This window comes from Oncorhynchus keta, chromosome 3, assembly GCF_023373465.1.
Source record: "Oncorhynchus keta strain PuntledgeMale-10-30-2019 chromosome 3, Oket_V2, whole genome shotgun sequence".
Classification (NCBI taxonomy): Eukaryota; Metazoa; Chordata; class Actinopteri; order Salmoniformes; family Salmonidae; genus Oncorhynchus; species Oncorhynchus keta.
This window is the reverse complement of record NC_068423.1, coordinates 24409215-24432598: the sequence shown is the minus strand read 5'-3', so window position 1 is coordinate 24432598 and position 23384 is coordinate 24409215. Positions and strand designations below refer to the sequence as shown.

The 23384-nt window shown below is 45.3% G+C and overlaps 1 protein-coding gene across 1 annotated transcript in view; it reads right to left on the bottom strand.

Moving 5' to 3' along the window:
• The window catches only part of LOC118368752 (myocardin-like), a 166008-nt gene that overhangs the window by 14605 nt on the left and 128019 nt on the right, over nt 1–23384 (bottom strand). Inside the window, exon 4 of the mRNA XM_052485889.1 lies at nt 18110–18175. Coding sequence (XP_052341849.1) covers nt 18110–18175 — 66 coding nt within the window. The remainder of the gene's footprint in view (nt 1–18109; nt 18176–23384) is intronic.

The following is a 23384-nucleotide window of genomic DNA, read 5'->3' as shown; positions in this document are numbered from 1 at the left end:
ATATATAGGGAAGGAACCAAAGGGAGTGACATATATAGGGAAGGAACCAAAGGGAGTGACAAAAGGAACCAAAGGGAGTGACATATATAGGGAAGGAACCAAAAGGAGTGACATATATAGGGAAGGAACCAAAGGGGGTGACATATATAGGGAAGGAACCAAAGGGAGTGACATATATAGGGAAGGAACCAAAGGGAGTGACATATATAGGGAAGGAACCAAAGGGAGTGACATATATAGGGAAGGAACCAAAGGGAGTGACATATATAGGGAAGGAACCAAAGGGAGAGACATATATAGGGAAGGAACCAAAGGGAGTGACATATATAGGGAAGGAACCAAAGGGAGTGACATATATAGGGAAGGAACCAAAGGGAGTGACATATATAGGGAAGGAACCAAAGGGAGAGACATATATAGGGAAGGAACCAAAGGGAGTGACATATATAGGGAAGGAACCAAAGGGAGTGACATATATAGGGAAGGAACCAAAGGGAGTGACATATATAGGAAAGCATCGTGAAGAAGGCGCAGCAGCGTCTCTTCAACCTCAGGAGGCTGAAGAAATTTGGCTTGTCACCAAAAGCACTCACAAACTTCTACAGATGCACAATCGAGAGCATCCTGTCGGGCTGTATCACCGCCTGGTACGGCAACTGCTCCGCCCACAACCGTGAGGCTCTCCATTTACATTTACATTTAAGTCATTTAGCAGACGCTCTTATCCAGAGCGACTTACAAATTGGTGCATACACCTTATGACAACCAGTGGAACAGCCACTTGCATCTAAATCTTGTTGGGGGAGAAGGGGGTGAGAAGGATTACTTACCCTTACTTACCCTATCCTAGGTATTCCTTGAAGAGGTGGGGTTTCAGGTGTCTCCGGAAGGTGGTGATTGACTCCGCTGTCCTGGCGTCGTGAGGGAGTTTGTTCCACCATTGGGGGCCAGAGCAGCGAACAGTTTTGACTGGGCTGAGCGGGAACTGTACTTCCTCAGTGGTAGGGAGGCGAGCAGGCCAGAGGTGGATGAACGCAGTGCCCTTGTTTGGGTGTAGGGCCTGATCAGAGCCTGGAGGTACTGAGGTGCCGTTCCCCTCACAGCTCCGTAGGCGAGCACCATGGTCTTGTAGCGGATGCGAGCTTCAACTGGAAGCCAGTGGAGAGAGCGGAGGAGCGGGGTGACGTGAGAGAACTTGGGAAGGTTGAACACCAGACGGGCTGCGGCGTTCTGGATGAGTTGTAGGGGTTTAATGGCACAGGCAGGGAGCCCAGCCAACAGCGAGTTGCAGTAATCAAGACGGGAGATGACAAGTGCCTGGATTAGGACCTGCGCCGCTTCCTGTGTGAGGCAGGGTCGTACTCTGCGGATGTTGTAGAGCATGAACCTACAGGAACGGGACACCGCCTTGATGTTAGTTGAGAACGTCAGGGTGTTGTCCAGGATCACGCCAAGGTTCTTAGCGCTCTGGGAGGAGGACACAATGGAGTTGTCAACCGTGATGGCGAGATCATGGAACGGGCAGTCCTTCCCGGGAGGAAGAGGAGCTCCGTCTTGCTGAGGTTCAGCTTGAGGTGGTGATCCGTCATCCACACTGATATGTCTGCCAGACATGCAGAGATGCGATTCGCCACCTGGTCATCAGAAGGGGGAAAGGAGAAGATTAATTGTGTGTCGTCTGCATAGCAATGATAGGAGAGACCATGTGAGGTTATGACAGAGCCAAGTGACTTGGTGTATAGCGAGAATAAGAGAGGGCCTAGAACAGAGCCCTGGGGGACACCAGTGGTGAGAGCGCGTGGTGAGGAGACAGATTCTCGCCACGCCACCTGGTAGGAGCGACCTGTCAGGTAGGACGCAACTAAGCGTGGGCCGCGCCGGAGATGCCCAACTCGGAGAGGGTGGAGAGGAGGATCTGATGGTTCACAGTATCGAAGGCAGCCGATAGGTCTAGAAGGATGAGAGCAGAGGAGAGAGAGTTAGCTTTAGCAGTGCGGAGCGCCTCCGTGATACAGAGAAGAGCAGTCTCAGTTGAATGACTAGTCTTGAAACCTGACTGATTTGGATCAAGAAGGTCATTCTGAGAGAGATAGCGGTAGAGCTGGCCAAGGACGGCACGCTCAAGAGTTTTGGAGAGAAAAGAGAGAAGGGATACTGGTCTGTAGTTGTTGACATCGGAGGGATCGAGTGTAGGTTTTTTCAGAAGGGGTGCAACTCTCGCTCTCTTGAAGACGGGAGGGACGTAGCCAGCGGTCAGGGATGAGTTGATGAGCGAGGTGAGGTAAGGGAGAAGGTCTCCGGAAATGGTCTGGAGAAGAGAGGAGGGGATAGGGTCAAGCGGGCAGGTTGTTGGGCGGCCGGCCGTCACAAGACGCGAGATTTCATCTGGAGAGAGAGGGGAGAAAGAGGTCAGAGCATAGGGTAGGGGAGTGTGAGCAGAACCAGCGGTGTCGTTTGACTTAGCAAACGAGGATCGGATGTCATCGACCTTCTTTTCAAAATGGTTGACGAAGTCATCTGCAGAGAGGAGGAGGGAGGGGGGGGAGGATTCAGGAGGGAGGAGAAGGTGGCAAAGAGCTTCCTAGGGTTAGAGGCGGATGCTTGGAATTTAGAATGGTAGAAAGTGGCTTTAGCAGCAGAGACAGAGGAGGAAAATGTAGAGAGGAGGGAGTGAAAGGATGCCAGGTCCGCAGGGAGGCGAGTTTTCCTCCATTTCCGCCGGCTGCCCGGAGCCCTGTTCTGTGAGCTCGCAATGAGTCGTCGAGCCACGGAGCGGGAGGGGAGGACCGAGCCGGCCTGGAGGATAGGGGACATAGGGAGTCAAAGGATGCAGTAAGGGAGGAGAGGAGGGTTGAGGAGGCAGAATCAGGAGATAGGTTGGAGAAAGTTTGAGCAGAGGGAAGAGAAGATAGGATGGAAGAGGAGAGAGTAGCGGGGGAGAGAGAGCGAAGGTTGGGACGGCGCGATACCATCCGAGTAGGGGCAGTGTGGGAAGTGTTGGATGAGAGCGAGAGGGAAAAGGATACAAGGTAGTGGTCGGAGACTTGGAGGGAGTTGCAATGAGGTTAGTGGAAGAACAGCATCTAGTAAAGATGAGGTCAAGCGTATTGCCTGCCTTGTGAGTAGGGGGAAGGTGAGAGGGTGAGGTCAAAAGAGGAGAGGAGTGGAAAGAAGGAGGCAGAGAGGAATGAGTCAAAGGTAGACGTGGGGAGGTTAAAGTCGCCCAGAACTGTGAGAGGTGAGCCGTCCTCAGGAAAGGAGCTTATCAAGGCATCAAGCTCATTGATGAACTCTCCGAGGAACCTGGAGGGCGATAAATGATAAGGATGTTAAGCTTGAAAGGGCTGGTAACTGTGACAGCATGGAATTCAAAGGAGGCAATAGACAGATGGGTAAGGGGAGAAAGAGAGAAAGACCACTTGGGAGAGATGAGGATCCCGGTGCCACCACCCCGCTGACCAGAAGCTCTCGGGGTGTGCGAGAACACGTGGGCGGACGAGGAGAGAGCAGTAGGAGTAGCAGTGTTATCTGTGGTGATCCATGTTTCCGTCAGTGCCAAGAAGTCAAGGGACTGGAGGGAGGCATAGGCTGAGATGAACTCTGCCTTGTTGGCCGCAGATTGGCAGTTCCAGAGGCTACCAGAGACCTGGAACTCCACGTGGGTCGTACGCGCTGGGACCACCAGGTTAGGGTGGTCGCGGCCACGCGGTGTGGAGCGTTTGTATGATCTGTGCAGAGAGGAGAGAACAGGGATAGACAGACACATAGTTGACAGGCTACAGAAAAGGCTACGCTAATGCAAGGAAATTGGAATGACAAGTGGACTACACGTCTCGAATGTTCAGAAAGTTAAGCTTACGTAGCAAGAATCTTATTGACTAAAATGATTAAAATGATACAGTACTGCTAAAGTAGGCTAGCTGGCAGTAGCTGCGTTGTTGACACTACACTAATCAAGTCGTTCCGTTGAGTGTAATAATTCTACAGTGCTGCTATTCGGGGGCTAGCTGGCTAGCTAGCAGTGTTGTTTACGTTACGTTGAGTTAAAAGAACGACAATAGCTGGCTAGCTAACCTAGGAAATCGGTCTAGACTACACAATTATCTTTGAAACAAAGACGGCTATGTAGCTAGCTACGATCAAACAAATCAAACCGTTGTACTGTAATGAAATGAAAATGTGATACTACCTGACCGGTGATTGAATTCGAATCAGTAGACGTTGGCTAGCTGTTAGCTGTTAGCTGTTGGCTAGCTAGCAGAGTCTCCTACGTTAAGAGGGTAGTGAGGTCTGCACAACGCATCACCGGGGCAAACTACCTGCCCTCCAGGACACCTACACCACCCGATGTCACAGGAAGGCCATAAAGATCATCAAGGACAACAACCACCCGAGCCACTGCCTGTTCACCCCGCTATCATCCAGAAGGCGAGGTCAGTACAGGTGCATCAAAGCTGGGACCGAGAGACTGAAAAACAGCTTCTATCTCAAGGCCATCAGACTGTTAAACAGCCACCACTAACATTGAGTGGCTGCTGCCAACACACTGACTCAACTCCAGCCACTTTAATAATGGGAATTGATGGGAAACGATGTAAAATATATCACTAGCCACTTTAAACAATGCTACCTAATGTAATGTTTACATACCCTACAGTATTCATCTCATATGTATACGTATATACTGTACTCTATATCATCTACTGCATCCTTATGTAATACATGTATCACTAGCCACTTTAACTATGCCACTTTGTTTACATACTCATCTCATATGTATATACTGCACTCAATACCATCTACTGTATCTGGCCTATGACACTCTGTACCATCACTCACTCATATATCTTTATGTACATATTCTTTATCCCCTTACACTTGTGTCTATAAGGTAGTAGTTTTGGAATTGTTAGCTAGATTACTTGTTGGTTATTACTGCATTGTCAGAACTAGAAGCACAAGCATTTCGCTACACTCGCATTAACATCTGCTAACCATGTGTATGTGACAAATACAATTTGATTTGATTTGAGGAAAAAATTCCCCATATTCCAGGGCTTAACTTTCCATGGAAATTTACCTGGAAAGTTTCAGACCCTTTGGAACCAACAGCTGTAAGTTGCAGACAAGATGCTCTCAATGGTGCAGGTGTATAACGTTTTGTAAGATATGAGGGCCCATGCCAAATCTCTTCAGCCTCCTGAGGGAGAGGAGGTGTTGGCGTGCCCTCTTCATGACTGTGTTGGTGTGTTTGGACCATGATAGATCCTTAGTGATGTGGACAGCGAGGAACTTGAAGCTCTCGACCCACTCCACTACAGCCCCATTGATGTGAATGAGTGCATGTTTCCTGTAGTCCACGATCAGCTCCTTTGTCTTGCTGAAGTTGAGGTAGAGGTTGTTGTCCTGGCACCAGACTGCCAGGTCTCTGACCTCCACCCCTATAGGCTGTCTCATCGTTGTCGGTGATCATGGCTACCACCGTTGTGTCTTAATGATGGTGTTGGAATTGTGCATGGCCACGCAGTCGTGGGTGAACAGGGAGTACAGGAGAGGATCCCATGTTGAGGGTCAGCGGGGCAGATGTGTTGTTGCCTACCATCACCACCTGGGAAAGTCCTGGATGCCTTTGCAGAGGGAGTTCTTCAGTCCCAGGTTCATTAGCTCGGTGACGATTACTGCGGGGATGACGTCGTCGATGCACTTATTAATGAAGCCAGTGATTGATGTGGTGTACTCCTCAATGCCATCGGATGAGTCCCGGAACATATTCCAGTCTGTGCTAGCAAAACAGTCCTGTAGTTTAGCATCTGACCACTTCCACATTGTGCGTGTCACTGGTACTTCCTGTTTGAGGTTTTGCTTGTAAGGAAGGAATCAGGAGGATAGAGGTATGGTCAAATTGGCCAAGTGGAGGGTGAGGGAGAGCTTTTTGTGCATCTCTGTGTGTGGAGTAAGATGATCTAGAGGTGGTTCACCTCTAGTTGCACAGGTGAATGTTGCACAGAAATGAGGTAAAACGGATTTCAGTTTTCCTGCTTTAAAATCACCAGCCACTAGGACTTCTTGTTCGGTCTTAGTGCCAGCATTGGTTTGTGGTAAATATGAAAAATATGGATTGAAATGCTCTTGGTAAATAGTATGATCTACAGTTTATCATGAGGTATTCTAACTCAGTAACTATTAGTATTGCTGTGTATGTTGTTGTATTGATGTTATAATCTCTCTATCAGCAGACCTCAACTGTTTTTGAAGTGTCAGAGATCTAATATTTTCAAAGATGATAAACAAAATGGAAGAGGTCATTGGCACATTACCGGACAGCTGAACAACAGCCGTCTTCAATCAGATACCTCTTCGTAGGTGACTCACTGGAGCCATGTAAATCAGACACAGTCAAAACAGAGATGTGGGGAGGGACACCCACACACACACACACAGACAAACACACACTCGCCCTTCTCCCCTGGACCCAAATACAGCTGCTGTTTGTCTCTATAAAGCATGTCCCTGTTCCTAGGGAGGGAGAGTAAACCTCGGTGCTCCAGCCTTTTATTGACCACAATATGTTTACTGAAGAGACAGAGGAAGAGGACATAAAACCAGCGTATACAGAAACCCTGGCTGGTCACATAGAGAGAGAGAGCAGGACTAACATACTTGGATGTAAGAGAAACTTTTGAATATGTCCCAATCACATACTTTGGGTTAAGGGACCCCTTCATTGTTTGCTGAAGTTTTTCTCTCTCCAGCTAGTATACAAAATGGTATGCTTTAATAGTGTTGCTACGGTTACCACATAACTGCTATGGGGAAGCTATGACTGTTGCAAACTATACTACCAACACTGCATGCTATTCAATGCATTCTTGTGGTTACTTGTGATTCACACTAAATTTAAAAGTTTGACTACTTTTAGTATTTCACTGCAGCTGTATAGCCTCATCTTCACTCCACTGAAGAGTTTAAACACGCCATTTTCAAACTCAAAAATAAACTCAAAGCAAAGTCATGTTTATCTGTGAAAAATCACACACAGGTTCATGTGAGTCACACACCTGAAGATGCAGGCAGATAGGTGTTACTCAGTGATACATGTCGTGGCGGTTGCCTGTCTGAAATGATATTCTTGTGCACCAGCTCCATGGGGCCAGGTCCCAGGGCCAGTTTGTCATTGAGGTCATCTGCCAGACAGGCTCTCTTCAGCCTCAGCTGAAGCAAAGTTCTTCATACATCCTTCAAAAAAGGGTTCCACCCTTACACGGTACTATTTAACCATTCTTTTTTGGTGTGAAGGCTTCCTCCACTAGATAGGTTTTTAGTTGTTGTTGAGCTAATTAAAAGGGCGACATGGGTAAGACTGCCTTATGTGCACACACACACACTATACAAATAATCCTGGATTAGGTTGGCTCAATATCCGTACTTCTTTTAGGATGGGTTACCTGCTGGTGTGCTGCAGCCTGAGCTACCTTGATTAATCCCCGGAGAGAAATAGTGAGAGCATTTATTTGGTCAAATCTTTAACCCTTTACACTCCTACCTGTATACAGGTTGAAAAGGGTAGATTTGGGCACTGATAAACACCTAAATTGGAACGCAGTGGCTGTACAGTAACATGCTATACATGACGTCAGAGTTCAGGCTCTGCGCTTCACAGCGCTGTATGGTTTTTTTAAACATTTATTTTATTTATTTCACCTTTATTTAACCAGGTAGACAAGTTGAGAACAAGTTCTCATTTACAATTGCGACCTGGCCAAGATAAAGCAAAGCAGTTTGACAGATACAACAACACAGAGTTACACATGGAGTAAAACAAACATACAGTCAATAATACAGTATAAACAAGTCTATATACAATGTGAACAAATTAGGTGAGAAGGGAGGTAAAGGCAAAAAAGGCCATGGTGGCAAAGTAAATACAATATAGCAAGTAAAAAACTGGAATGGTAGTTTTGCAATGGAAGAATGTGCAAAGTAGAAATAAAAATAATGGGGTGCAAAGGAGCAAAATAAATAAATAAATTAAATACAGTTGGGAAAGAGGTAGTTGTTTGGGCTAAATTATAGGTGGGCTATGTACAGGTGCAGTAATCTGTAAGATGCTCTGACAGTTGGTGCTTAAAGCTAGTGAGGGAGATATGTGTTTCCAGTTTCAGAGATTTTTGTAGTTCGTTCCAGTCATTGGCAGCAGAGAACTGGAAGGAGAGGCGGCCAAAGAAAGAATTGGTTTTGGGGGTGACTAGAGAGATATACCTGCTGGAGCGTGTGCTACAGGTGGGAGATGCTATGGTGACCAGCGAGCTGAGATAAGGGGGACTTTACCTAGCAGGGTCTTGTAGATGACATGGAGCCAGTGGGTTTGGCGACGAGTATGAAGCGAGGGCCAGCCAACGAGAGCGTACAGGTCGCAATGGTGGGTAGTATATGGGGCTTTGGTGACAAAACGGATTGCACTGTGATAGACTGCATCCAAGTTGTTGAGTAGGGTATTGGAGGCTATTTTGTAAATGACATCACCAAAGTCGAGGATTGGTAGGATGGTCAGTTTTACAAGGGTATGTTTGGTAGCATGAGTGAAGGATGCTTTGTTGCGAAATAGGAAGCCAATTCTAGATTTAACTTTGGATTGGAGATGTTTGATATGGGTCTGGAAGGAGAGTTTACAGTCTAACCAGACACCTAAGTATTTGTAGTTGTCCACGTATTCTAAGTCAGAGCCGTCCAGAGTAGTGATGTTGGACAGGCGGGTAGGTGCAGGTAGCGATCGGTTGAAGAGCATGCATTTAGTTTTACTTGTATTTAAGAGCAATTGGAGGCCACGGAAGGAGAGTTATATGGCATTGAAGCATGCCTGGAGGGTTGTTAACACAGTGTCCAAAGAAGGGCCGGAAGTATACAGAATGGTGTCGTCTGCGTAGAGGTGGATCAGGGACTCACCAGCAGCAAGAGCGACCTCATTGATGTATACAGAGAAGAGAGTCGGTCCAAGAATTGAACCCTGTGGCACCCCCATAGAGACTGCCAGAGGTCCGGACAGCAGACCCTCCGATTTGACACACTGAACTCTATCAGAGCAGTAGTTGGTGAACCAGGCGAGGCAAAATATTTGAGAAACCAAGGCTGTCGAGTCTGCCGATGAGGATGTGGTGGTTGACAGAGTCGAAAGCCTTGGCCAGATCAATGAATACGGCTGCACAGTAATGTTTCTTATCGATGGCGGTTAAGATATCGTTTAGGACCTTGAGCGTGGCTGAGGTGCACCCATGACCAGCTCTGAGACCAGATTGCATAGCAGAGAAGGTATGGTGAGATTCGAAATGGTCGGTAATCCGTTTGTTGACTTGGCTTTCGAAGACCTTAGAAAGGCATGGTAGGATAGATATAGGTCTGTAGCAGTTTGGGTCAAGAGTGTCCCCCCCTTTGAAGAGGAGGATGACCGCAGCTGCTTTCCAATCTTTGGGAATCTCAGACGACACGAAAGAGAGGTTGAACAGGCTAGTAATAGGGGTGGCAACAATTTCGGCAGATAATTTTAGAAAGAAAGGGTCCAGATTGTCTAGCCCGGCTGATTTGTAGGGGTCCAGATTTTTCAGCTCTTTCAGAACATCAGCTGAATGGATTTGGGAGAAGGAGAAATGGGGAAGGCTTGGGCGAGTTGCTGTTGGGGGTGCAGTGCTGTTGACCGGGGTAGGAGTAGCCAGGTGGAAAGCATGGCCAGCCGTAGAAAAATGCTTATTGAAATTCTCAATTATGGTGGATTTATCAGTGGTGACAGTGTTTCCTATCTTCAGTGCAGTGGGCAGCTGGGAGGAGGTGTTCTTATTCTCCATGGACTTTACAGTGTCCCAGAACTTTTTTTAGTTAGTGTTGCAGGAAGCAAATTTCTGCTTGAAAAAGCTAGCCTTGGCTTTTCTAACTGCCTGTGTATAACGGTTTCTAGCTTCCCTGAACAGCTGCATATCACGGGGGCTGTTCGATGCTAATGCTAATGACTGACAGCCGTTCTGAACATGAGCACCTCGCGCCACAAGAAGTTGCCCCCGTCCCACCCACTAATTGGGCAACTTTTGCAATTGTTTTTGTAGTCTGAGGGAAATGCTGTAAATTAAGAGGATTCTATGGATTTTGAAAGATGAGAAGTTGAGTAATATATGATGTCATACAAGCAAGCTAAAATACCTGTGAGTCCAAATGTGCACTTCACATTTCAAAATCATATAAACTCATGTCATATACGGTGTCAACATTTATAATCAATATGTTTGAATTACAGTTACCAGATGACGTCTGGGATGTTCTGAACAGAATGACCCTGTGTTTGTCTATTGGGAAGAACATTTGTCTCATGACTTCTTTCTATGGGCAGTGGCGAACCCGTCATTCAGGGCAGGCCACTTTCTTATTGTTGCCTATTTTGCATGTTGTTTAAGCATTAATACGTGTCACAAATCAGTTTGCAAACAATGTAAAACAAATAGAAGTGGTTAGAGCGTTGGACTAGTAACCGGAAGGTTGCAAGTTCAAACCCCCGAGCTGACAAGGTACAAACCTGTCGTTCTGCCCCTGAACAGGCAGTTAACCCACTGTTCCTAGGCCGTCATTGAAAATAAGAATTTGTTCTTAACTGACTTGCCTGGTTAAATAAAGGTAAAATAAAAAAATAAAAAATAAAAATAAAGCCTCCATACAAACATGGTCTCATTTTTTGCTTTCTTGAGTGAGGCAGCTCCAAAATGCAGGTGTTTCAGCCTAGTGCCTTATGTGTTGGTGGGGAAGCCAGCGGAAAATACGGAACGTAAAGGGGTTGGTAATGTTCTTTAGTTGCGCCATGATTGGCTCAGTGTTCTGTCACTCATGGGGACACTACGTCACCGCAAAATCTACGGGGAGAGCTCAAAAATTCAAGCCCCTTCGGTGCTGCCATAGAGTTACATTAGAAGTGCCCATCCAAGAAGGCTCAAGGTCATTGGTCACAGATAAAATGACATCAACTCAGGTTATATCTACAGTAGCTTTGATTGTCAACATCATACTTTTAAAATCTTAGTTAGGAGTCATCATCAATTAAGTTGAGAATCTACGCAGATAAATAATGAAGACAAATTACAGATAAAATGTATCGGTGCTCATTGGCCATTGGACATAAACATTACACAACAAGTTGGAAATTGAAATTCAACAATGAGTGGTTTCAGTGGAGTGGGTGTGTGGTCCCACTTCTGGGATGAAGGGAATTTTTTCCAAGGTTAAAATGATAAACATTCAACATTGGCCATGCTGTCAATCCAGCATGATTTCTGCCGCGCTCAAAACAACTTAACTCAGAACTGGGGAAATCTGACAATGAATTCAAGACAACTGGGAAGTCAGTAAAAAACGAGCTCTGACTGGAAAAATACTCTTTGAACGGTCATCGGGCCTCTTTCTAGAGCGACGACCTGAAGATCACTGACGTCATCATGGTTCAACCTTGTTTTTTTCCCCCAGAGTTCCAAGTAGTCTTGAAAGTACCATAAATGCAGAGAATGCCAGACTTTGATGACAAAGTTTGATGACAAAATTTGTCTACGAAGCACCGCCACGCCACCTTCCTGTGCAAGTGAGCACAAGAAGGCGAGTCCAAAAATGTACTGTATGCTGTATGCTGCTGCTTAAATGATGTAATATGCCAGGGAGACATGTAGCTAATAAAGTAATAAATACTAAGTGTATGTTGTGTAGTAAATTGTTAGTAGCCCATGTGCCACACCCTAATAATTTGGTCTATTTTCACCTCTTAATTTCACCTACTGTTCTGACCTGGTGGTGCACATGTAGCCTATAACCTGTTTTAGAGAAATTTAATAATTGAATATTGTAAGAACTTTCATTGTCAGTTTATATGGTCCCTTCATTTATCCTACGGTTCTGACTCGGTGTACAGGGAGAACACTGTAAGAGCGGCCCAAGTTCTGAATTATGTCATGGATCGCTCATTAATGTCTTAATCGAAATGACGGATTTCCTCGGGAGGGTAGCCTAGTGGTTAGAGCATTGGACTAGTAACCGGAAGGTTTCAAGTTCAACTCCCCGAGCTGACAAGGTACAAATCTGTCGTTCTGCCCCTGAACAGGCAGTTAACCCACTGTTCCTAGGCCGTCATTGAAAATAAGAATTTGTTCTTAACTGACTTGCCTAGTTAAATAAAGGTAAAATAAATAGTTTGTACATCTCAATTGTCAGTAGAAACCATATTTGTTTATCAGATATTGTTTCTGTAGTTGCTCCAAGGCAAAGCTCGGAGAGCTAAAAAACAAACACCTTATAGACGAAGACTCTTCTTTGAATCACAAAAGAGGGGTTAAATAATGAAGACATATTTCGGTTGAATGCATTCACCCATGACTGCGTGGCCATGCACGCCTCCAACTCGATCATGAAGTTTGCAGACGACACAACAGTAGATCACCAACAACGACGAGACAGCCTTTAGAGAGGAGGGGAGGGCACTCGGAGTGTGGTGTCAGGAAAACATCCTCACACTCAACGTCAACAAAACAAAGGAGATGATTGTGGACTTCAGGAAACAGCAGAGGGAGCACCCCCCTATCCACATTGAAGGGACAGCAGTGGAGAAGGTGGAACGTTTTAGGTTCACATCACGGACAAATTGAAATGGTTCATCCACACAGATAGTGTGGTGAAGAAGGCGCAACAGCGTCTCTTCAACCTCAAAAGGCTGAAGAAATTTGGTTTGTCACCTAAAACCCTCACAAACTTTTACAGATGCACAATTGAGAGCATCCTGTGACACCTACAGCACCCGATGTCACAGGATGGCCAACAACCACCCGAGCCACTGCCTGTTCACCCTGCTACCATCCAGAAGGCAAGGTCAGTACAGGTGCATCAAAGTTGGGACCGAGAGACAGAAACTATTTTTCAATCACAAGGCCATCAGACTGTTAAACAGCCATCACTAACACAGGGAGCTTGCTGCCTACATACAGGATTGAAATCACTGACCACTCAAACAACGGATCACTAGTCACTTTATTAATGCCACATTAATAATGATGTTTACCTATCTTGCATTACTTATCCCATATGTACACTACCATTCAAAAGATTGTGGTCACTTAGAAATGTCCTTTTTTGTGGCTCTAACCACAATAGAAGGAGTGTGAGGCCCCGGTGCGCAACTGAGCAAGAGGACAAGTACATTAGAGTGTCTAGTTTGAGATATGGACTGGGTAGTCTACAGAATGTAATGTAATATAATCAAATAACAAGGGCCCTTTTGCAACCATCGATGGCACTAGATTGTCGCCAGCTGATGTCTCGTTAAACCATTAATATGAACTAAATTCACCAGCACAGCTAATATCAATTGCAACCATGATTGGTCACCTCATTACCGCTCCCTAAAAGATGATGTCGGTGTCCCTTAGTCCTGCTTGCAACCAAAGTCTTTGAAGATATGTTCGCCCTCTGGTTGGTATTGTCACAGGAACAATGTAGTTATTTTTGAACAAACTAAGGACAATTTATCAATTTGACAAGCATTCAATATAATAATAATGGCGCAATGTTATGGGCTCCGAACCAATTGTGCTATTTGGAGTATTTTGTGTGTTTTTTCACATTATTTGTATCTTACTTTGTACTTAATGTTTCTGCCACCATCTTTTATGACCGAAAAGAGCTTCTGGATATCAGAACAGCGATGAATCACCTCGAACTGGACAAAGATATTTTCTTTAACGAGTTGGACGTGAAGGATTTACTCCAGATGCCCGACATGCCCCAAATCCCCGTCATTCGCATGAAGATGCAGATACAGGGGACGCAGGTCTGAGTGCCTCGAGAGAATTTATCGGCAAGTGGGTAACACGCCTCTACCATCCGTCCTATTGGCCAACGTGCAATCAATGGAAATTAAACTGGATGAGCTCTGTTCAAGACTATCCTACCAATTGGACATAAAAAATGTAATATCTTATGTTTCACAGAGTCGTGGCTGAACGACGACATCGATAATATACAGTTGGTTGGTTTTTCCGTGCATCTGCAAGGCAGAAAAGCTGTAAGATAAGGGATGGTGGTCTGTGTCTATTTGTCAATAACAGCTGGTGCTCGAAATCAAATATTAAGGAAGTCTCAAGGTTTTGCTCGCCAGAGGTAGATTATTTCATGATAAGCTGTAGACCACACTATTTACCAAGAGAGTTTTTGTCTATTTACCACCACAAACCGATGCTGCCACTAAGACCGCACTCAACGAGCTGTATAGGGCCACAAGCAAACAAGAAAATGATCATCCAGAGGCGGCACTCCTAATTGCCGGGAACTGCAATGCACGGAAACTTAAATCCGTTTACCTCATTTCTACCAGTATGTTACATGTGCAACAAGAGACAAATATCCGTAGAAAGCTTTCCCTTCCCCTCAATTTGACAAATCTGACCATAATTCTATCCTCCTGATTCCTGCTTACAAGCAAAAACTAAAGCAGGAAGTACCAGTGACTCGCTCAATATGGAAGTGGTCAGATGACACAGATGCTAAGCTACAGGACTGTTATGCTAGCACAGACTGGAATATGTTCCGGGACTCATCCAATGGCATTGAGGTGTATACCACATCAGTCACCGGCTTCATCAATAAGTGCATTGATGACATCGTCCCCACAGTGATTGTACGTACATACCCCAACCAGAAGCCATGGATTACTGGCAACATCCACACTGAGCTAAAGGGTAGAGCTGCTGCTTTCAATTAGTGGGACTCTAACCCGGACACACTTATAAGAAATCCCGCTTTGCCCTCAGACGAACCATCAAACAGGCAAAGCGTAAATACAGGACTAAGATTGAATCCTCCTACACCGGTTCCGATGTTCGTCGGATGTGGCATGGCTTGCAACTATTACGGACAACAATGGGAAGCCTTAATATAACCGTACAGAATGGCAAATAACAGAGCTCATTGTCTCTCTGTCACACTGTCAGAGGTTTGGCATTGACTCTCCAGTCCTCTGAAGGATAATATAGTGTGTGTAACCAGTGGTAAGTGTGCGGAGGAACAGAAACCAGAGGCCCGGCATGGCCTATCAGTTTCTGGGAGTCTCCCGGAGATAAAGAAAGCAGCATGGGCAAACGTGATTGGTTGACAGGGCAGATACTCTTTTAGAAATGTTTTCCGATTGGACGTTTATCTGGTGATAGTAGGCGAGAGGTCGGCGGTACACATGAAAAGGGTTTTGGCATCTATTAACTTTCACTCACACACACACACACACACACACACACACACACACACACACACACACACACACACACACACACACACACACACACACACACACACACACACACACACACACACACACACACACACACACACACACACACACACCTATCCCTCTGGATTGCATTCCCCCTGCACACACCATTGTTTATAAATACCCAGGCAAGTGCACTCACACAGAATACAGCAATGGCCTCTATAGTGGAGATGCCCTTGTTTCTCTAACAGATGTTAGCCAGTTTGTAATATACTTATAGGAGCATTAAATGCAGACGAAATATGTCAATTTCATGACTCCAGTTTATATTATGGGGTTTGAGGTATAGATCATAGATCCGCTTGTATCATATTATGGGGTTAGAGGTGTAGATCATAGATCCGCTTGTATCATATCATGGTGTTAGAGGTATAGATCATAGATCCGCTTGTATCATATCATGGGGTTTAGAGGTATAGATCCGCTTGTATCATATCATGGTGTTAGAGGTATAGATCCGATTGTATCATATCATGGTGTTAGAGGTATAGATCATAGATCCGCTTGTATCATATCATGGGGTTAGAGGTATAGAGCCGTTGTCCGATGTTGCAAGTTCAATTAAACTCACTCTCTCTTTCTCTCTCTAGTAACGCAGTACATGGTGTCCCACTCTCTCTCTCTCTAGTAATGCAGTACATGGTGTCCCACTCTCTCTCTCTCTAGTAATGCAGTACATGGTGTCCCACTCTCTCTCTCTCTCTCTCTCTCTCTCTCTAGTAACGCAATACATGGTGTCCCTCTTTCTCTCTCTAGTAATGCAGTACATGGTGTCCGTCTCTCTCTCTAGTAACGCAGTACATTGTGTCCCACTCTCTCCCTCTAGTAACGCAGTACATGGTGTCCCACTCTCTCTCTCTCTAGTAATGCAGTACATGGTGTCCCACTCTCTCTCTCTCTAGTAATGCAGTACATGGTGTCCCTCTCTCTCTCTCTCTCATAACGCAGTACATGGTGTCCCACTCTCTCTCTCTAGTAACGCAGTACATGGTGTCCCACTCTCTCTCTCTCTCTCTAGTAACGCAGTACATGGTGTCCCTCTTTCTCTCTCTAGTAATGCAGTACATGGTGTCCGTCTCTCTCTCTAGTAACGCAGTACATTGTGTCCCACTCTCTCCCTCTAGTAACGCAGTACATTGTGTCCCACTCTCTCCCTCTAGTAACGCAGTACATGGTGTCCCACTCTCTCTCTCTCTAGTAATGCAGTAAATGGTGTCCCTCTCTCTCCCTCTAGTAATGCAGTACATGGTGTCCCTCTCTCTCTCTCTAGTAATGCAGTACATGGTGTCCCACTCTCTCTCCAGTAATGCAGTACATGGTGTCCCACTCTCTCTCTCTCTAGTAATGCAGTACATGGTGTCCCTCTCTCTCTCTCTAGTAATGCAGTACATGGTGTCCCTCTCTCTCTCTCTCTCTCTCTAGTAATGCAGTACATGTTGTCCCTCTCTCTCTCTCTCTCTCTCTCTAGTAATGCAGTACATGGTGTCCCTCTCTCTCTCTAGTAATGCAGTACATGGTGTTCCTCTCTCTCTCTCTCTAGTAATGCAGTACATGGTGTCCCTCTCTCTCTCTAGTAACACGGTTCATGGTGTCCCACTCTCTCTCTCTCTGTAGTAATGCAGTACATGGCTCTCTCTCTCTCTCTCTCTCTCTCTCTCTCTCTCTCTCTCTCTCTCTCTCTCTCTCTCTCTCTCTCTCTCTCTCTCTCTCTCTCTCTCTCTCTCTCTCTCTCTCTCTCTCTCTCTCTCTCTCTCTCTCATAACGCAGTACATGGTGTCCCACTTTCTCTCTCTAGTAACGCAGTACATGGTGTCCCACTCTCTCTCTAGTAACGCAGTACATTGTGTCCCACTCTCTCCCTCTAGTAACGCAGTACATGGTGTCCCACTCTCTCCCTCTAGTAATGCAGTACATGGTGTCCCTCTCTCTCTAGTAATGCAGTACATGGTGTCCCTGTCTCTCTCTCTAGTAATGCAGTACATGGTGTCCCACTCTCTCTCTCTCTAGTAATGCAGTACATGGTGTCCCACTCTCTCTCTCTCTAGTAATGCAGTACATGGTGTCCCTCTCTCTCTCTCTAGTAATGCAGTACATGGTGTCCGTCTCTCTCTCTAGTAACGCAGTACATTGTGTCCCACTCTCTCCCTCTAGTAACGCAGTACATGGTGTCCCACTCTCTCCCTCTAGTAATGCAGTACATGGTGTCCCTCTCTCTCTAGTAATGCAGTACATGGTGTCCCTGTCTCTCTCTCTAGTAATGCAGTACATGGTGTCCCACTCTCTCTCTCTCTAGTAATGCAGTACATGGTGTCCCACTCTCTCTCTCTCTAGTAATGCAGTACATGGTGTCCCTCTCTCTCTCTCTAGTAATGCAGTACATGGTGTCCCTCTCTCTCTCTAGTAATGCAGTACATGGTGTCCCTCTCTCTCTCTCTCTCTAGTAATGCAGTACATGGTGTCCCTCTCTCTCTCTAGTAACGCAGTACATGGTGTCCCACTCTCTCTCTCTCTCTCTCTCGTAATGCAGTACATGGTGTCCCTCTCTCTCTCTCTAGTAATGCAGTACATGGTGTCCCTCTCTCTCTCTAGTAACGCAGTACATGGTGTCCCACTCTCTCTCTCTCTAGTAACTCAGTACATGGTGTCCCACTCTCTCTCTAGTAATGCAGTACATGGTGTCACACACGCTTACGAGACACACTTGTCACGTTGGTGGCTGAGAGGTGTGTGTGTGTGTGTGCACGCACACTTGCACGTGTATGTAAAAGTGTTACTCACGAGGCATGATGCCCTGGTCTGCAAGCTGCTTTCCAGTCCTCCTCTGCTGGAGTCTGAACTGCAGAACTACAGGGGGAGATGGAGGAGGGAGACAGCGAGATAAGGGAGGGAGGGAGACATAGAGATGAGGGAGGGAGTGAGACAGAGAGATGAGGGATGGATAGAGACAGAGAGAGGAGGGAGGGTAGGAAAGGGTGGGGGAAGCAGATACAGAAGGGTTGAGAAACTATTCTAATTTCAGCAGAGAAAGTATTGCTATGGTTGTGTGCCGGTGAGAGAACTGGGTTTGACAAATCATGAACCAAAATCATTGTATGAAAGTTCTCAAAGTTCTGATGCTACATTAACATCCTGAAAAATGCAGCAGCATGCCACCATCTATCCCACTTCTGTCTTGCCTCTGAAGCTAAGCAGGGTTGGTCCTGGTCGGTCCCTGGATGGGAGACCAGATGCTGCTGGAATTGGTGCAGGAGGACCAGTAGGATGCACTCTTCCCTCTGGTCTAAAAAAATAATATCCCAATGACCCAGGGTAGTGATTGGGGACATTGCCCTGTGTAGGGTACAGTCTTTCAGATGGGACGTTAAACGTCTGTCGACTCTCTGCGGTCAGTAAAGATCCCATGGCACTTATTGTGCGGGTGTTAACCCTGGTGTCCTGGCTAAATCCCCAATCTGGCCCTCAAGGCTACCTAATCATCCCCAGCTTCCAATTGGCTCATTCATCCCCTTCCTCTCCCCTAACTATTTCCCAGGTCATTGCTGTAAATGTGGTAAAATAAGGGTTAAACAAATAAAACACAAGCATCATGCCAATCTCTGTGTGCATAGAATAGTCGCAGAGACACACAAAGTAAAGAATTATGCTGTGGGCTGACATATTTCTGTGAACAGGATGTAAGGAATGATAAACACAGCTCCCTCCTGGCCTTAGATCTGCTAGGCAGTGTGTGGTCTGTCCGTGTTCTGACACACACATACTGGCCTTCGTCTGCCGATCCTCCCTTAGCCTCCATCCAAAGTCCCTCGTGTGTGTGTGTGGAGTCTGGTGTGTGTGTGTGGGGGTCGTAGACGCCCGTTAACCCCATGTCAGTGTGCACGTGTGTGTTCTGTGCTCCCCTGCAGAAGAGGTCTCACAACGGGACCCTCCAGCTGAGATGATCAGCCAGGTCACCCGTGATTCAAGTCAGTATTCAACGTCAATCCATGTAGGGAGATGATGTGGAAACCGTTCACTAGGGGAAACCTAGTTTGTGGTTTTGCTAGGGCATTGTGGACATGGAAGGCGGATGGGCGTAAGCATTTGCCTCTGATTCCAAAGGTAGCAAGTTTCGAATCCAGTTTTTAAGGGTATTCCCAAACCTTAAGCATTCAGAGTTAATGCCTAACGTTAAGAATTCAGAGATGACGCCAAAACGAAAGCTTAAAACACTTTGAAATGTGATGTTTGTAACAACATGGATAAACGTCTAACTATGACGTGAGACTGGTTGAGAACTGGTTGAGTGTGACGTGATGTTTATCTCTGTTTCTCTCGTCACTCTGGGATGGCTCAGAGTTTATAGTGGACCGTTGAATGGACAGAGCTGTATGTAGTTTCACGGTTCTGTTTCATCAATACGCCACGGGGGCATGTTTGAACAATGTCACACTGTCAACACTGGACACATACCGAGCGATGCTTGAGGTATGTGTGTGTGTGTGCGTGCGTGCGTGCGTGCGTGCGTGCGTGCGTGCGTGCGCGTGTGTGTGTGTGTGTATCGGCTTTATCTCTCATCTACCTCCGTTACATAATTACATCATTCTCTAAACATCTGCTTGAGATTTACAGTTTGGCAGCAGCACAGCAGCACAGCCATTCGCTCTGACTAGACGCTGGGACAAAACATGTCACAGTGCAAACTATTTTTTCATTATACTAACCTTTCAAATCACTTTTGAATATCTCTCTCTTTCTTTCAATGGATCAAATCCCTACCCCACTGGACCCTAGCCAGGTTGAAATTCAATAGTATTAATACCTCATGAATCTATAAATACAATATTGCATAAATATAATATCTCATAACACAGTCATAACGACCTGTCAAATCAGATGCTCCTGGAGAGGTCAAAGGGTTTAGTTCCTCTAAAGAGGAGTTCCTGTGATTGGACATCCTCACCTAAAGACTCATACATTTGTGCGGCAGGGTAGCCTAGTGGTTAGAGCGTTGGACTAGTAACCGAAAGGTTGCAAGTTCGAATCCCCCAAGCTGACATGGTACAAGTCTGTCGTTCTGCCCCCGAACAGGCAGTTCCTAGGCCGTCATTGAAAATAAGAATTTGTTCTTTACTGACTTGCCTGGTTAAATAAAGGTAAATAACATTCCCTACGGTTAATGTTTATTTATTAAAAAGGACCTGTTCAGTAACCATGAAATCTGCTACAGTCAAGTGTGTTAATTGAATCTGTGTGAAAAAAAATGTGTTGAGTCAGGATTGGCTAATGAGATAATTGTAGCCTCTCCCACCAATTTGAGTTGATTGAATGTGTATATGCGTTTGTGGAGAAAGAGGCAGCGTAAGTAGCTGAAGGAAAGGGTAGAGGAGAGCATGTGCAACAGATTTTATGCTCTTACCTTTTGATTCTTGTTTTATCCTTTCAGCATGATTTTAACTGTTGGTGTATTTGTCTATTTATTCAAATAAATTCTCAATTTTGGAGTAAAATTGTTCCTGACTTCAAGAAACATTTTCATGTGCACGAGATAATGGCCAACTTTGTCACAGTTGCCTAAACAAGACTACGATCTCTAACATCCCACTAACTTGAGATGTGTCTCCCTCTCTCTTTCAGATAAACGTAGATAAACACACCATCAACAGACTGTTTCATTTATGTCACTGGGGCACATCCTCATCAGATCCATCCTCGGTGATTATTGCTGCTTGTCAGTGTGTAACAGTTGGCTCTGAACCTTGCTTTAATATCACCTGGCCCTCTGCAGTCACACAGAGATGGCATTGAAAAAAACACCAACGCTACAGTACTGTTAACACACAATTCAGGGCGAGAGAAAATACATCTTTAATTATGAAAGCTTGGTATTCCATACAACAAAACAGGTGGAAGCTACTGGAAGCTTAAATCAGGGTTTACAACACCCTGGCATTTATATGCCATGAAACTCTCCAGAGGCAGCAGAGGACAAATGTGACCCGTTTCAGGAAAACTAGGCGTATGTTGCGGGTCACTACTTCACAGGAGAGCCGTTTGAAAGTCAACTTTAAAAACAATAGAGTCAGAAATGTCTTCTGGAACATGTGAACGGTCATGTGCCTTACTAACAGTGTATGCAATCTGTAAATACACATTTAAAAAAAAAAAACAGCAACCTTCCCGCCATGATCATTGCTATGATTGGCTGAGATAATGAATGAGCTAGACATGCCGAGAGATGAGTTCGGGTTGGTCTGCCATATAGCACGTTTCTGTCTTTTTGAGCTGGCCAGTATGTCTAGGTAATCCTGTCTAACGTAGAAGAACTGCACAAGTGCTGCTCTCCACTTTCTGGAGGATCGAGTTTTGAAATCAGTGGAATTAGAGTATGATAGCTAAGGAGATGGATAAAACTTCTTCAAACTAAGGGCAACCATGGCAACTGTGACAGGGAGAGGCATCCGTCCATGCTAGCTACATTTCAGATAATACACGTTTCTAATTTTGACAGAAAGTCATTTTCATTTCAAGTTAAAGTGTACTGTTAGCTAGCTAGCTAATGTTAGCTGGTTGGCGAGCTAGCTAAAGTTACGTGTATGAACGTATTATTCGTATCTCAGAGCCATTTGCCAGGCTAGTTATAGCCTAATGTTAGCTAGCTAACATTGAACCTGGTTGGTTAGCTACTTGTAGATTCATGCAGGGTAGTTCATTGTTTACCTGATTACTCCATCCGGTCTTTGCACCGGTTTCATCCATAGGCTAAATTGTAGCAACCTCGTGATGGGTATAGGGAACATGGGAGTATCATGTAGTAGCCTAATCCTATCAATGTTACACTGAACTGGGTGAATGGAATATGAATGACAGGTATGCAATGTGATGTAATAAAAATAAGGCCATGTTCATAAATTGTTTTATTGTCATCCCTTCTTGAACGGCACCAACCGCCACTAGCCTTGATATAGTGTTGACATAATATATACTGAACAAAATATAAATGCAATTTCTAAGATTTTACAGAGTTACAGTTCATAGAAGGAAATCAGTCAATTGAAATAAATTAATTTCACATGAATGGGCAGGGGCGCAGCCACGGGTGGACCTGGGCGGGCATAGGCACACCCACTTAGGCCCAGCCAATCAGAATAAGACCCCCTCGGTTGTGAGGCCGGTTGGACATCCTGCCTAATTTTCTAAAACGAAGTTGAAGGTGGCTTATGGTAGAGAAATGAACATTAAATTCTCAGGCAACGTCTCTGGTGGGCATTCCTGCAATCAGCATGCCAGTTGCACACTCCGTCAAAACTTGAGACATCTGTGGCACTGTATTGTGTGACAAAATTGTACATTTTAGAATGACCTTTTATTGTCCCCAAGCATAAGGTGCACCTGTGTAATTATCATGCCATTTAATCAGCTTCTTGATATGCCACACCTGTCAGGTGGATGGATAATCTTGGCAAAGGAGAAATGTTCACTAACAAGGATATAAACACATGTGTACACACAATTTGAGAGAAATTTGCTTTTTGTGCGTATGGAACATTTCTGGGATGAAACATGGGACCAACACTTTACACATCGTGTTTATATATTTCTTCAGTGTACAACTTCAACTTCTCTGAGAGTTATGTAATACTAGAGAGAAGGAAACCACACAAACGTCTCCTGGGACCACTCTGAGACCCTCATCTCTCGCTGTTAAAATACCAGTAGTGGTTCCCATAGCTTACTGTTGTTGGTGTGAGCATGGAGCTGACAATAGCAGAGTTGTGGGTTTGATTCCTGCATAGGCCACTAAATAAACACGTTAACTGCGTGAATGTATTGTCCTCACGACATCAAGCTATCCATTTCCATCGACTGGCCTTCGTACTTTAACTTCATACAAATAACATACAGTATATGAAAGTCTAAGGAAACGTCGCAAAACACCCACGTCACCAACAGTAATAACCTCAGCCAGGCTCAGAGTGATGTGACTCTGTCTCTCTCTGTGACCCAGCATGTAAGACTGAACAGTCTCCCGACATCTGCATGGCATTAATAACCGGCCTATAAGCATAATGTGTGT